At 44.9% G+C, this 16,045-nt stretch overlaps 1 protein-coding gene across 2 annotated transcripts in view; it reads right to left on the reverse strand.

Moving 5' to 3' along the window:
- The window catches only part of ABCG4 (ATP binding cassette subfamily G member 4), a 231,693-nt gene that overhangs the window by 15,910 nt on the left and 199,738 nt on the right, over positions 1–16,045 (reverse strand). For both annotated transcript variants that reach the window (XM_063942607.1, XM_063942608.1), the window contains 11 exons: positions 13,536–13,668; positions 11,446–11,496; positions 10,715–10,860; positions 8,519–8,642; positions 8,314–8,428; positions 8,094–8,224; positions 6,299–6,400; positions 5,567–5,735; positions 4,966–5,066; positions 2,862–3,020; positions 891–1,009 (listed from right to left, as the gene is read on the reverse strand). In XM_063942607.1, the coding sequence (XP_063798677.1) occupies positions 891–1,009; positions 2,862–3,020; positions 4,966–5,066; positions 5,567–5,735; positions 6,299–6,400; positions 8,094–8,224; positions 8,314–8,428; positions 8,519–8,642; positions 10,715–10,860; positions 11,446–11,496; positions 13,536–13,668 (1,350 nt within the window). The remainder of the gene's footprint in view (positions 1–890; positions 1,010–2,861; positions 3,021–4,965; positions 5,067–5,566; positions 5,736–6,298; positions 6,401–8,093; positions 8,225–8,313; positions 8,429–8,518; positions 8,643–10,714; positions 10,861–11,445; positions 11,497–13,535; positions 13,669–16,045) is intronic.

Consider the following 16,045-nt stretch of genomic DNA (forward strand, 5'->3'; position numbering starts at 1 on the left):
CGAACAAATCGCAATTTCTGCTTGCTAGCAGAAAACTGAGGATGGCTCTTCACGGCGCAGGAGGCCCACAGCCATGTTCTCAATCACAGCGGCTGCGTGTGATGTCACGCAGCCGCCGTGATCACGCCCCCCATTTGCGCCGCACACCGCCCCCACAACGCTCCGTCTCCGCCCTGGAAACGGAGCATTGCCGCCCCCACCCCACAACCTCCTCTGTCTGACTGACAGGCAGAGGCGATCGCATTTTCTGCGGCCCTCCGCAGAAAGTGCGGGCGCATGTGCAGGACGGGCTCTGCGCATGTGCCCGCGGGGCAATCATAATAATTCCGGTTGGATCGCGATTTGCGATCCAATCTGAATTAGCCCCTAAATCACTATTTCCCTACATTCCTTAGTAAAATAAAAACTATTTCTTTACTTATTACTGTGACTCTCCCTATGGGATCTAATTCACCACAATATGCAGCGGCAGACCTTAATCCACAGGAGACATCCCTGCTCTGGTGTTGGGACAGCTGCTCCGAAAAGCAGCTATCCCACAAACCATAACACAACCATGTCCCATGCTGATCCAGGACCAGGGCTCCGCTGGCAAACGTTATATGAAATTGTAGGAAAAAGTTTACATTTTCGGAGCTTGATGAATGGTATAATTCCTATTCCCCTATTCTAGTGCATGAGTGCGCGGAGCACGTCAGATCTGCGTTGTACACACGAGTTAGACATGATATCTCTTGCACTGATAATTTAATTAATGGGTCGGTAATTTATTTAATATGCAAAAGACATGACTCTTTCTGCATGCATAATGAACCCATTCACATTGAAACCGTTGACTTCTTCCCTCCCAATAGCCGTTTCGCTGCGCAGAAGCAAACACACGCTCTGACCTGACATATGAGATATACGAGCTCCACTGCAGGTATGTTGGAATTGTTTTAAAGCTGACAAAGAAGCCTGAGAATAGTAACACAGGTATTGCAGTAACTGGCCCCACAAATGTTGCGACCTATGAAAACAAGATAATTCACATTATTAAGATTCTTTTTTTTTTTACACATTAATACATGAAAAGCACATTAAAATAGTACAAAGTCATGGGAAACATTGTTTCAGTTTTCATAGCCTTAAGCTGGGTACACACTATACGATATATTGGACGATGTTGCAATTCACAATGGATCACAACAAACATCGTACAGTGGGTACTCCCAAATCCACCCAATTCATCATTTGATTGAGCATGTAACGATATATATAACGTTGTATGGTGGATCGGCAATGCAATATATGGTTATATTGCGATGCTGGGTTGCACTGTGTGTGTGTATCCAGCTTTAGAGCTTGGTTACTAATGACATGAAACATCTGCATACGAGGTGTGGGAATTAAATAACGAGACTGTTGCTATAATTTACATTTAATTATATTAAGAACATTTTAATTCCATTCCCATTCCATGTACTCCTCTTCTGCATCCACACACTGCTGCATTCATAGTTTCCATTGGTCAAAGCCCTAGCTCAATATCTGTCTGCTACGTTGTTTTCTTCTTTACCTCAGTAACTGCTGCAAAATGGGTTCCCTTCTGTACAAATTTCACTTTAGGGAAACAAAAGAAGTCACATAGTGCTTGGTCTGGCGAGTATAGAGGGTGTTCTAGCACTGCAATTTGATTCTCGGCCAAAACACTGCTTCACAGAGAGAGCCGTGTGGGCTGGTGTATTGTCCTGATGGCAGATGAAACCATTTTTCCACAACTCTGGCCTCTTTCTTCTGATTCTTTCCCACAAAATTTCTAGAACATTTTCGTAGTAATGTTGATGCACTGTTTCGCCCTTTGGTAAACAGTCTGCATCTGATATCAAAGAAAACAATTAACATGGCTTGAATTTGGATTTGCTTTGACATACTTTCTTCATTCTTGGTGATGATGGCGTTTTCCAGTGCACGGACTGGCGTTTTGTCTCAGGATCCTACTGGAAAATCCATATTTCATCACAGGTAATAACTTCATCTAAAGTGATGTGAATCCGCTTTAATTTATTCCAAAATGTCTACAAATTTGCTTTCGATTCTCTTTCTGCTCTGCAGTGAGAAGCCTTGGAACCATCTTAGCAAAACTTTTGTCATGGTAAGCTCTTGATGCAAAACTTGCCTAAAAGTTTCTTTGTCGATGTTTACCATTTCTCCTATCTTTCGGATGCTGAGTTGACGGTCAATTCGAACAATTTTCCACATTTTCGTTTTTGATGTGCAAGGCCTTCCAGGTCGTTCATCATCTTCGATATCCTCATGACCTCATATCCTCAAATCTTTTGTGCCACTCAAACACACGTACATGTGACATACAATTTGCCCCGTAAACTTCGGTTAGCATACAGAAAAAAATCGGTGGCCGAAAAAGTTTAAGTTAACACGTTGCTCTACTTTGAACTAAGCATTTTTATGACGCATGGGAAAAACACAACTTCTTCGAACACTGTGTGACATGACACTATTTGTCCAAGAGTGGTGGTAACCTGCAAAACCGTTTTGGGACAGTCCCCAGGTCAAAGTTCTCCCACTCCCTATTAATTGACGCAGTGTGGTTTTACAAGTGTAGTCTCGTTATTTAATAGCCACACCTCATACATTACCAAGATCTTGCTGATATGAACCTTCTAAAGAGGACAGATGGAGAAGCTACCCATAGAAGTAATCAGCTTCTACCTATCAATTTATAGAATGTACTTGATATATGTGTGCTGATCGGTTGCTATGGGCAACTGCTTCATCTATCCTCTTTAAAAGATTAGAAACATCACTCCTTGGATTACTATAATGTTGAGATGCAGAATCAGTGGAGAATGGAACTCAACCTGTAAGGAGTTGGAAGCTGCACCAATAAGAAGCCCCAGGGATTGCGCCACAAGAGCGGTAGAAGTGGCAAGAGCAGTAAAGAGAAGAAAACGAATAGCTTCAGGGGGCTGTCCAGTCATCCAATACACAATGCTGCAATATGCCATGGGGCAAATTATCTGTGAGAATAGATGGGAAAAAACAGAGGACACTGGTGTGTTAATCTTAAAGATGACTATAAAACGGTATGGCATGCTATGGCAGAAGCAGACAGTAATTGCAGACCGACAAATAGCAAATAGACTTAATATTATAAAATGTGGGGGAAAAATCACACACATCCTAGATAAAGCAGAGAGGCATGAGATCCCGGACAAAAATCAAGGGTGCAAAGCACATGCATAAATGTGGATACAGTTGTGCTCAAAAGTTTACATACCCTAGCAGAATTTGTGATTTTCTGGCCATTTGTCAGAGAATATGAATGATAACTCACAAACTTTTCTTTCACTCATGGATAGTGGTTGGGTGAAGCCATTTACTGTCAAACAACTGTGTTTACTCTTTTTAAATCATAATGACAACAGAAACTACCCAAATGACCCTGTCACATCAGTGCAGCACTGGATGAAAGATGCAAGGGTCTTTCAGGAGTCCAGAAACTCACTGACCTTTTATACACATACACACTGATTACAAGCAAACAGATCACAGGTGAGGATGGTTACCTTTAGTAGCCATTCAAACCCGTTTGTGTCAACTTGTGTGCATGTTATCAGGCCAAAATCTCCAGGGTATGTAAACTTTTGATCAGGGTCATTTGGGCAGTTTCTGTTGTCATTATGATTTAAAAAGAGTAAACACAGTTGTTTGACAATAAATGGCTTCACCCAACCACTAACCATGAGTGAAAGAAAAGTTTGTGAGTTATCATTCATATTCTCTGACAAATGGCCAGAAAATCACAAATTCTGCTAGGGTATGTAAACTTATGAGCGCAACTGTATTTGCCTATATGCAGATTTGTACACGTCTTTGTGACTGTGCTGCCCTTATCAGTACACTTGGCTTCATACAAGTCATCATTGTCTGTGCACAACCATGAGATCAGTCAGATGACAGGCGTATCTGCATACGCACAACTCTGGCAATGGCCATGCCCTCATCACCCTGTCCCTAAACCTTGCCTACGTGTGTAAACCCCCCCCCCCTTCCCCCCATTACTACAAAGTTATGCCCTTTTAGCTACAAGTGTAGATACGACCAAGCTACCTGAACTGTGATCGCCGACAGACGCAAGCGCATGGCTACGGGGCATTCGCAGTATGAAAGCACACAGGATCCACGCACTAAACTGACTTGCGTTCAACTTGATCAGCCCCATTAGCAGCCTAGTGGTGCAAGAACAGTGGCATCTCCTCTGGTCCCATTGCTTAGCTTGCCTCACACTGCTTAGGCACTTTACCTCGCTGTAACTAGAACTTATTTTACGTTTTTGTGCATTACACCTACTAACAAGTACTAATGCAGGGGTTTTGGTCAATGCAACAATGATGGACATGTGCGTTATACATCAAATACATATAAGAAAAAGACAATATTCATGTATGTGTATTAAGATTATTTATATAATATTGTAACTGTAACAAAGTTAAATGCTAGGAGGGTGTATCAAGAGTTGGAGAATGATAAAGTGGAGAAGTTGCCCAATTCAAGCAATCAGCTTCTAACTGTCATTTCACATACTGTGCCAGATAAATGACAGTTAGAATCGGACTGGTTACTTTGGGCAACTTCAACACTTTACCACTCTCCCTGACTTGATATATCTCCCCCTTGATGTTCTGAGCCAGAGAGATGAAAAACATATATTCCGGTGTACTAGTCTAGTCTTCCAGAATGTCACAGACTCCTGGTAGAGCATGTTGCTTTCCCACATCAAACACACTTCCTATTCAAAAAGGCTTCATGGGGGCAGTATTATTACATCATGGACCCGCCCCCTCAGAGCCATACAATGATTGGGACAATCATGCTGTGATCATGCTGTGATTCGCGTCACCTGCATCTCCCATTATATGATAATGTGCGATTGGTCCTTATGACAGAACCAAGTTACTTTACCTGGAAAGGGACATCTGCCATGGTCTTAGCCAGATAATATGCCTTCAGACTATACCAGTAGTTTAAGTGTTCTCTAAGAAAGACGGACATCTCCAGTGGAACTGTAGGTAAAGAATGAATAGTGTGGTAGAGGAGTAAGAGGACAAAAAGATTGGAGAGAAAAAAAATAAAAATAAGAATCGCAGTTGTTAAGCAATAAAGAAAAGGAAAAACAGCGGGAAAGACAGTGGGAGAACTAGATGAGAGGGTCAGAAGTGAAAAAACTAAAGTATAGAAGGAGCAAGATGTAATCTATGATAATAATAATAAGAAAGTCTTAGGCAGAAATGGCATAAAACATAGTGGCGGATCCAGTGGGGCTGCAGCACAGTCCAAAATTCAAATAGAGGAGCCACACCAACTGCCAGTGAGTCCCAGCCGGTGATGTTTGGCAGTGTTTGAGGTGACAGTTGGGTTGGCTCCCCATTTGAATTTTGGACTGTGCTGCAGTCCCACTACTGTATCCGCCCCTGCATAAGAGCATAGACAGTATATATAAGCCTGAGTGCTAAGGCAGAGAAGACAAACAGAGATTTGTTGGTTGAATAATGGTTGCTCTTACAAGTCAGTACAGTGGGCATAAGAGCTGCAAACATAAGAAAGAGCATGGAGAAGAACAGGAAGCCCGTATTATTGAATACTTTGCTGGCATCGTCCCCAATGTGCAGGTACAGCAGCCCGATCAGAACCCCGATACACAGGTGAGACATGAAACGCAGGTGAGTCAGGACCTGAGAGGGTGGGAAAGTACAAGCAGCATCACATGTAATGTACCTATACAGAGAGAAGGTGCTGCCCGGACAGATAGCAGAACAGGTAGCATCATGTGATACACATAGACCCAACTCAAGAGGAAGGACAAGATAAAATATAAAATACAAAAGGAGCATTTAAAAGAAGTGAGAAAGAGAAATATAGAGAGAGAGAAAGAAAGAAAGAGAAAGAAAGAAAGAAAGAAAGAAAGAAAGAAAGAAAGAAAGAAAGAAAGAAAGAAAGAAAGAAAGAAAGAAAGAAAGAAAGAAAGAAAGAAAGAAAGAAAGAAAAGAAAATGTTCTAGAATATTAACACAAATTCTTGAATACAGAAGGATTGAATCAGGACAGCAATGCATGTACAGTATATGGGGATCACCATGGGGTAGTAAAAGTAGGACACAAAAGGGTCATAACAGTACCAATCCCGTTGCCTGCTGAGAAAAGTATGACGTAGGAAAAGTTAACACCTCTTACCTCTGTTACCCCTGCAGATTGCATTCTGCCCCCCTTTCCATTTTATATTCCCCACTCTAACATACCGTATCTCTCAGGATAGAGAGGAATGTGCGTTTGAAGAGGATGCAGAACTGGTTCATGGAGCTCGTAGCAAAAGTGTTACTCTCAATGTGACCGGGAACATCCTGCGGTAAGAGGAGCATCAATCATTTATTAGCATACTGGCACATATCACAGTATCTTATTTGACAGATGAGAAGTGCTCCCATACTCTGCAGTGCACTATAACCTTAAATTGATCATTAAAGTTTAACTTTTATTAAACCATTCTTACATGCATGCATATACTTATAATCAGCTAAATAAAAAGGGGATAAAACAGTAAAGATAACAAACCTTAAAACAAATTGTACTCTGTCTTACATTCCTAGGTAAATAAAGGTGAAATTAAGTTGACTCATGTCAGCCAGCCCAGTATCTATGCGATCAGTGGTAATGTGGTCACTGTATATGGGTGGTCTTCAGTTTGCCGGCGGCCGGACTCCCGACGACCAGCATATCGGCGCCAGAATCCCGACCACCGGCATACCGACAGCTTCTCTCCCTCTTGAGGGTCCACAACCCCCAACCCCCCCCAAGGGAGATTAGATAGCGTGGCACGCCACCGTGCCCGCAGCATGGGGAGCGCAGCCAGTCCGTAAGGGGCTCATTTGCACCCGCCCAGCTGTCGGTATGCCGGCGGTCGGGATTCCGGCGCTAGTATGCTGGCCACCGGGAGCCCGACCGCCGGCATAACATACTACACCCCTGTATATACATCTTTAATAACACACTTTGAATAGACAGTGACCACACCCTTCTATTACACGAGTATTTCAGGTATATAAGGGTACAGTATCAGTTTTGTAATAGTTTATTAATCTTCTGCGACTCATATGACAGTAATTATTCTGATATGAGCTTATTTGAGGATGATATATTACATTTGGGTAATATGTGAATATTGTGCCTGATTCAGATGTGGTTGGAGGAGCGATCACTGCTGATTACATGGAAGCAGCGGTGATACACAGATATGGTAATGCAGCAGGAGGCATCTGACATAAGTAGACGCCTACTTGCATTAATTGCCTGTGCTGCATCCTAGGATGAAGCAACGGATCACCTGCGACACCATAAGCCGACTGCATGACCCATGGGGTCGCACAAGCCAGCCACTGCAGATCTAACAAAGAGGCCAGGAGATTTCCATCGGAAGATTGCGACACTGGCATTTTAACTTCCCCAAAACAGAGGCGACACACCTCCGTTTTAGGAAACGGTAGCTGTCACTGCCACCACCCTGCCCCCAAATCAATCACTGACAGTCTGCAGCCGTGGTGTGACTAACGTTGCAGACCTGTACTGCACTTGCACAGTATGGGTACGGCGCATGCTCAAAGTGTTGCGCATCGGTGCTTTGCGCAATGTGCCGCACCTCTAACCACATCTGAGTCAAGCCCAGTGTCAGCTGAACCTATTTTCACACATCGGGGGAGATTTAGCAAAGCATGGAGAGTGATAAAGTGGAGAGAGATAAAGTACCAACCAATCAGCTCCCAACTGTCCTTTTTCAAACACAACCTGTAACATGGCAGTTAGGAGCTGATTGGCTGGCACTTTATCTCCACTTTATCACTTTTGAAGGCGTAGAACATCTGCCCTTGTGACATCTTAACATTTGATTCTCTTACAAAAGAAAAGAATATTAGAGCAACAGACTGAAATTATCTGCACATGTAACTGCATCCGACTTGTTTATCTGTATACTCAGTGAGCAGTGACTGTAGCCATATAGTGATGCAGCAGTAGGAGCAGGCATCTGACATATGCACTCACAGTTGGGCAGAGGTCAAGTTCTCTTATAGTTGGCTTGCTTTTTTCCCTAGTAATGGGGCACAGTCCGTCTTCCACTGCACGGAATAATACTGGATTCAAATCTCCATACTCCCCTGATGCTATTTCGATAACTGTATTTGTGGAAAAGAAGATAAATTGCAGGAACTGCAAGAACTACAAGAAGATGACAATATACAGTACACAGGGATATATGACTCACTGAAGTCAGCAGGGTTGTGGTAGGTCGGGCAGTGTAATCCTAGTCCCTTCAGGTATGGGATGAGATGAGTTACAGAACCTCGATATATGCACTGTCCCTGACTGAGAATATACAGCTGGAACCATAAAAAGACCACAAGTACCTCATGACATAATATTACCATTTAGCATCACAATAAACTGTACACAAATATATCCTTACAGACCTTGTCAAACATTTCAAAAAGTTTTGCGCTTGGTTGGTGAATGGTGCAAATAATGGTACGACCACCTTGAGCCAGAGAGCTCAGTAGTGAAACCACTTGGAAGCAGGAAGCGCTGTCTAAGCCACTGTTGGAGAAAGTATGGAGATAGAGACAACATGTCACTAATATACAGACAGACATCAGGCAGTAGCAAGGTCAGTGCAAGCCAGCTGATACTATGTAGACTGACTGTGATACAAACTAGCAGAGTTACTGTCTGAAGACATGGCGAGCAGCAGGACATAATAGTTCCCTGTTCCCTTTTACTGGAGGAATCCCTAAAAATGTGTGTTTCCTGAGATAAGAGAGGAGGATGCCGTATTGCCAGTGACCCGTAACTAAGGGGTCTATTTACTAAGCGTTGGGGAGAGAGAAAGTGAAGAGAAATAAAGTACCAGCCAATCAGCTGCTAACTGCCATTATACAGGCTGTGTATGAAAAATGACGGTTAGGAACTGGTTGGTTGGTACTTTGGGGTCTATTCATTAAGCAGAGAAGAGTGGAGAAGTGAGCATTATATATATATACAAATTATAAATGTTACTTCAATGCTGATTGGTTGCCATGGGCAACTTCTCCACTGGCTCACTTCTCCACCCCTTTTCACTGCTTCATGAATAGACCCCTAAATCTCTCTCCACTTTATTTCTCTACAAGGCTTAGTAAATTGACCCCTATGTGTAGGAGTAGCTGGTACACCCAGAGCTCGGGATGGCTACGTGGCTAAAAGCCACAAACAGTTTGAAAATTAAGTGAGAGGGAAAAGCAACCTACAAACAGGGCCCCACACCAAAGTTATTACAATAAAAGAGCGTGGATCTGGTGTAAAAGCACACCAGAGGGTGAGAGAGGCTGTACCAGAGAGCCTAATGCAGTAACAAGGCAAGAGATGACTGTCTCTGTAACTGTGTGACCCGGAGGAGCCTCATACTGGAAGGAGGATTACAGCCCTATACTGGAAGGGGTGAGCCTGCAATCTGTCAGTGCGGCTTCAGTGGTATTGTCTGCAGGGAATCAGTATGATATCCCGGCTGTCGGGATCTCGGCGGTCAGGAGACCGACGCCGGGATCCAGACAGCTGGAATACCGACGGAGAGCGCAGCGTGTATCCTCCCTGCGCTCGCCACGCTTTACCTCGGGTGGTGACATGGACCACCACCCTAGTGGGTATTCCAGCCACCGGTTTTTCACTGGGTGTCGGGATTCATGCGTCAGTATCCTGGCAGCCGGCAAAATGAGTTCCTTCTGTCTGCAGGAGGGCAGGATGTCACACCAGTTGGAAGCCCCCTTGTAAAGCATCCCCATACAATCAGGCAACCTGACTGTCCAGGAAAGATGGAATTCTGTGGCCAGATGGAGTGAGCCCCTCTACATGGAATAGGAAATTACTATACTTTAAGGGGAAGTATGCCAGCAGCAGCAAGGTTACCAGCAAGTAAACGTGTAGCAGTAACAGGAGGGAAAACCCCTGTAAGACTATACAGCTGTACAGCTGTTATAACCCTGAGATAAAGCAGGATGGGACATCGGCAAAATGTAAGAACATCTTGCCTGCCGAAGTAGGGAAGCGAAAGCTCTCCTCTCCGGCGATGTCCCCCGAGCACACAGCGCTTCAGCTCAGTGCTGTCGCGCTGTGTCTCCTTCCCGGTCAGCTCCTGTGCGCATGCGCGGGATCTCACTACTCACGTGAGATCCCCAGCGCAGTCCGGGGCCGGCACCCACCACAGCCAGGGATAGCTCTGTCCCTGCTGTGTGTATGGGCATCTGCCGTGCAGTTGTCGAAATCGCTGACCATTCATACATTGCCCGCGCATATTGGCCTGCTATCTTTTAGATATGAACAGGGTCGCATAGCTGTAACTGAGCCGGCACCGCTGCCATCATACATGAGGGAGAAGCAGTATAGCGCACATAACGTGTGCTGTTGCCGCTTCTCGCCCATAACGACGGGTAATACATTTACCCAATAACCTGTTACCATTGGTGCTTTGGTGGGGAGAGGAAACAGTGAAACGGAATTTAAAAGCAAAGTAGACAATGCACAGCAACTAAAGTGTTAATTGTGCAATATAGCTGATTACTGTAGAGAAGAAAAAGTTGCTAGAACATGATGGCTGATATCACATTATAGTAGCACAAAGGGCTATTTTATCCTACCTGGTAGGTTCATCAAAGAACATGACAGGTGGATTATTGACCAATTCCAAGGCGATAGCCAACCGTTTGCGCTGGCCCCCAGAAAGGCACATGGTACGAGTCCCAGAGCATTCAAGAAGGCCCAGTGCTGTCAAAATTTCATTCACCTAATAAAAAGAGTATTAGCACATGTAACAAGAAGACTATTATTACCTGTTAGTAACAATTATTCTATATGAGATGCGGCTGAGATCCCAACAGTTCAGAATAGTGACAGCAGGATCCTCCTGATGGTCGGAATCTCGATGGATCCCGAAGGATCCCAAAGGTAAGTACAGGGGTTAGAGCTAGGCACTAGGGGGAGGGTTAGGCTGCTGGGGGTGGGGGACGGGGGAGGGGGGGGGGACACAGGGTGGTTAGGGTCAGATTGAGAGCATTTAGGCCAAGGCTTCAAGAGAGGTATATTAGGGGTAGGGTTACTATACTGTCGGGATTTTGTCCACCAGGATGCTGCTGTCGGCATCCTGGCCATTGGGATTTCAAATGCTGGAATTTCGTACCCAACTCATTTATATAGCGCACACATATTCGTTGCAGATAACACTTGGCCATTCACATCAGTCCCTTCCAAGTGGAATTTACAGACTATATTCTCTATCACGTGTGCGCGCACACGCACACACAAACACACACATGGGGAGAACATACAACCAGAACCTTGGTGGTACAAATCAGTAAATCACTTTACTCACCAGCTTTCTTTTAAGATCCATCTTCTCATTGAGTTTCAAGTTTGTGGAAACCTAAGTGACAGAAATAAGCTTAAAGATCAATACAGTAAATAACAAAGTGCTAACTGCGGATGGACTATAAATGTAATATGCTCTGACACTGAAATATTGTGTGGCTCATCTCTTGGTCTCCACCTATAACACATTGCGGCTAATTCTAAGTCCCACGGTACTGCTAGTAAAAGCCCTTACCCTGGTGTATTAGTGTCCTTCTGACTGTGCCAGTACTGGGGCACCCGCTTGACGCATCTTTAGATGTAACAATCCCGCTTGGTGCGTCTTAGATGATTTAGCAACCACTTCTGCGACACGCCCGTGACACTCCCATACCACGCACATATAATGGTGCGTCTCTGTGTGTCTGAGCAGCCATCTCCCAGTCACCGGCCAATACATTTCTGAGACTGTGCGCCTCAATCGGAACTGGACTTTGCACTGGGTTGCACGCACTGTGTGACATCATAGCTATTTAGAGGCATGTGCAGTTGAAAAACATCATTTACTCTTTGTATGAATATAGCATTGCATCTTACTGGGAATCAGGCTCATTGTCTCCAATACACATAAAAATCTTAGGGCCAGGTGCAAAATCTGAGTCTGTGAACCCGTAATCACTAATTCCACCTCTGCTCATAATGAGGAGGAAGAATAAGAAGAGGAGGAGGAAGAAAAAGAAGAGGAAGAAGAAGAGGAAGAAGACGAAGAAGAAGAAGAAAAGGAAGAGGAAGAAGACAGCATTTCTATACAGTTCAAGCCCCCAATTTGCTGTAAACTGCCTTATGAATCATAATATATAATACAAGATCATTGTGTAGTATATTCTCTTTAAACTACATACATACAGCCCCTTGACAAAAATGCTATGCCCAGTGTCTCTGGTACAGATTAAGTGGTGTTTTGTGGCCTCTGCAGTGCAAAGTGTAAAGAAAAAGTTGCTACTCTACACCGCTCAACACAGCACACTTGTGCCAGGTATCTTGTGCAGCATGGCGTATTGAGGCTAGATGCATAAGGACACATCTGTAGCACAGCAGCCAGGAAACAGCACACCAGTCCAGGGTTTTCATGTAATACAGCCATAGCATTGAGTTATTGTGCAATACAGAAAACTTATACTAGGGCTCTAACAAAAAGGTTCCCTCTCTCAAAAGATGGTAGAACCTAATGCCACTAACACAAACATCGGCATATGCACAGTACTCACAGTCCGTAAAACACAGTGTCTCTTAACAAGCCTGCTGCCTGTTTACCCAGGTAGTGAGACCCTGAGTAGAGCCCTGCCACACCTTATATCAGCCTCTTACAGGTGCAGATACTATAGCATGTTTTTTTAGGCGGAAGACCTGAAGACCCAAAATGGACCTAATGGATGGAGCTCATCCTCTTGTTCCACCCATAACCCCAGGAACCCATAACTGGCTTTTACTAGAGCCCAAACATCTATCTAGTCTGTTTTGCAATCACAGACATTGTTCTGGACTTTTAAATCATATAGGTCAGAAATCTGGGGCAAATATGTCTCCTGTTTATACTTTACCACTGGTTTTATCACACTGCTATTCCTTACATTTTTGGTTTGGTAGTAGACTCTCAGCTAGAGAGGTTCGGTTCTCCAGAAATCCGAATCCACACAAATTTTGTGGATCTGAACTGAACCACAACCCAGTCCACAACACCCGAGGACATCTGATCCAAACTGAGACCCGGTTCGGATCTTCCCGCAGTTCAGAATTCAGATTTTAAATACAAATTTGGGGTTTTGGATTGAAAAAATGACAGAATTGTAACTGTTTTTACTGATTTTTATTTCTTTATTATCAGTGATTATTGATTTTTTATAGATTTTTTTACCAAATCCGGAAAAAAAACACTTGAGGGTGGTGAAGCAAAACCATACCCTGAAGTTGAATCCAAATCCAAAACCAAAACACTGTGGTCAAGTTCAACGCACATCTCTACTCTCAGCTGAATAAATTCTCTATCATTGCTGTGCATTCATTTTCCATTTCTATTCACAGGTTGCGGAATTAATCAGATGGCCATTGTCTCACCATCATGGCCTCCTTAACAGTCAGATGCGGCAGTAACATGTCATCCTGCATGATATAACATGACATCTTTCGGAACGTCCGGAGTTCTCTCAGCTTTCCATTGACTAGGATCTCGCCAGTCATTCCGCTGTCCCTGGAAGATGACACAGGTGTTACTGGGAAAGTACTAAGGGGGTCATTCCGAGTTGTTCGCTCGTTATTTTTTTCCGCTATGGAGCGATTAGACGCAAACTGCGCATGCGCAATGTTCGCAGTGCGCCTGCGCCAAGTAACTTAGCACAAAAGTTTGGTATTTCTCTATCGTCCTAGTGGATGCTGGGGTTCCTGAAAGGACCATGGGGAATAGCGGCTCCGCAGGAGACAGGGCACAAAAAGTAAAGCTTTACGATCAGGTGGTGTGTACTGGCTCCTCCCCCTATGACCCTCCTCCAAGCCTCAGTTAGATTTTTGTGCCCGGCCGAGAAGGGTGCAATCTAGGTGGCTCTCCTAAAGAGCTGCTTAGAAAAGTTTAGCTTAGGTTTTTTATTTTACAGTGAGTCCTGCTGGCAACAGGATCACTGCAACGAGGGACTTAGGGGAGAAGAAGTGAACTCACCTGCGTGCAGGATGGATTGGCTTCTTGGCTACTGGACATTAGCTCCAGAGGGACGATCACAGGTACAGCCTGGATGGTCACCGGAGCCTCGCCGCCGGCCCCCTTGCAGATGCTGAAACGAGAAGAGGTCCAGAATCGGCGGCAGAAGACTCCTCAGTCTTCTTAAGGTAGCGCACAGCACTGCAGCTGTGCGCCATTTTCCTCTCAGCACACTTCACACGGCAGTCACTGAGGGTGCAGGGCGCTGGGAGGGGGGCGCCCTGGGAGGCAAATGAAAACCTTTTTTGGCTAAAAATACCTCACATATAGCCTCCGGGGGCTATATGGAGATATTTAACCCCTGCCAGAATCCACTAAAGAGCGGGAGACGAGCCCGCCGAAAAAGGGGCGGGGCCTATCTCCTCAGCACACAGCGCCATTTTCCTCACACAGCTCCGCTGGTCAGGAAGGCTCCCAGGCTCTCCCCTGCACTGCACTACAGAAACAGGGTAAAACAAGAGAGGGGGGGCAAAATTGTGGCAAAACTATATTATTAAAGCAGCTATACAGGGAGCACTTATTATAAGGCTATCCCTGTCATATATAGCGCTTTTGGTGTGTGCTGGCAAACTCTCCCTCTGTCTCCCCAAAGGGCTAGTGGGGTCCTGTCTTCGTTAAGAGCATTCCCTGTGTGTCTGCTGTGTGTCGGTACGTGTGTGTCGACATGTATGAGGACGATATTGGTGTGGAGGCGGAGCAATTGCCAAATATGGGGATGTCACCTCCTAGGGGGTCGACACCAGAATGGATGCCTTTATTTATGGAATTACGGGATAGTGTCAACACGCTAAAGCAGTCGTTTGACGACATGAGACGGCCGGACAATCAATTAGTGCCTGTCCAGGCGCCTCAAACACCGTCAGGGGCTGTAAAACGCCCTTTGCCTCAGTCGGTCGACACAGACCCAGACACAGGCACTGATTCCAGTGGCGACGGTGACGAATCAACCGTATTTTCTAGTAGGGCCACACGTTATATGATTTTGGCAATGAAGGAGGCGTTACATATTGCTGATACTACAGGTACCACAAAACAGGGTATCATGTGGGGTGTGAAAAAACTACCTATAGTTTTTCCTGAATCAGATGAATTAAATGAGGTGTGTGATGAAGCGTGGGTTGCCCCCGATAAAAAAATGCTAATTTCAAAGAAGTTATTGGCTTTATACCCTTTCCCGCCAGAGGTTAGGGCGCGCTGGGAAACACCTCCTAGGGTGGACAAGGCGCTCACACGCTTATCAAAACAAGTGGCGTTACCCTCTCCTGAGACGGCCGCACTTAAAGATCCAGCAGATAGGAGGATGGAAAATATCCAAAAAAGTATATACACACATACAGGTGTTATACTACGACCAGCTATAGCGACAGCCTGGATGTGCAGTGCTGGGGTAGCTTGGTCAGAGTCCCTGATTGAAAATATTGATACCCTGGATAGGGACAATGTTTTACTGTCTTTAGAGCAAATAAAGGATGCATTTCTTTATATGCGTGATGCACAGAGGGATATCTGCACACTGGCATCACGGGTAAGTGCTATGTCCATTTCGGCCAGAAGAAGTTTATGGACGCGACAGTGGTCAGGCGATGCGGACTCAAAACGGCATATGGAAGTTTTGCCGTATAAAGGGGAGGAGTTATTTGGTGTCGGTCTATCGGATTTGGTGGCCACGGCTACAGCCGGGAAATCCACCTTTTTACCTCAAGTCACTCCCCAACAGAAAAAGACACCGACTTTTCAACCGCAGCCCTTTCGTTCCTTTAAAAACAAGAGAGCAAAGGGATATTCATATCTGCCACGAGGCAGAGGAAGGGGGAAGAGACAGCAACAGGCAGCTCCTTCCCAGGAACAGAAGCGCTCCCCCGCTTCTACAAAAGCC

This window comes from Pseudophryne corroboree, chromosome 10 (genome assembly GCF_028390025.1).
Source record: "Pseudophryne corroboree isolate aPseCor3 chromosome 10, aPseCor3.hap2, whole genome shotgun sequence".
NCBI classification, from domain to species: domain Eukaryota; kingdom Metazoa; phylum Chordata; class Amphibia; order Anura; family Myobatrachidae; genus Pseudophryne; species Pseudophryne corroboree.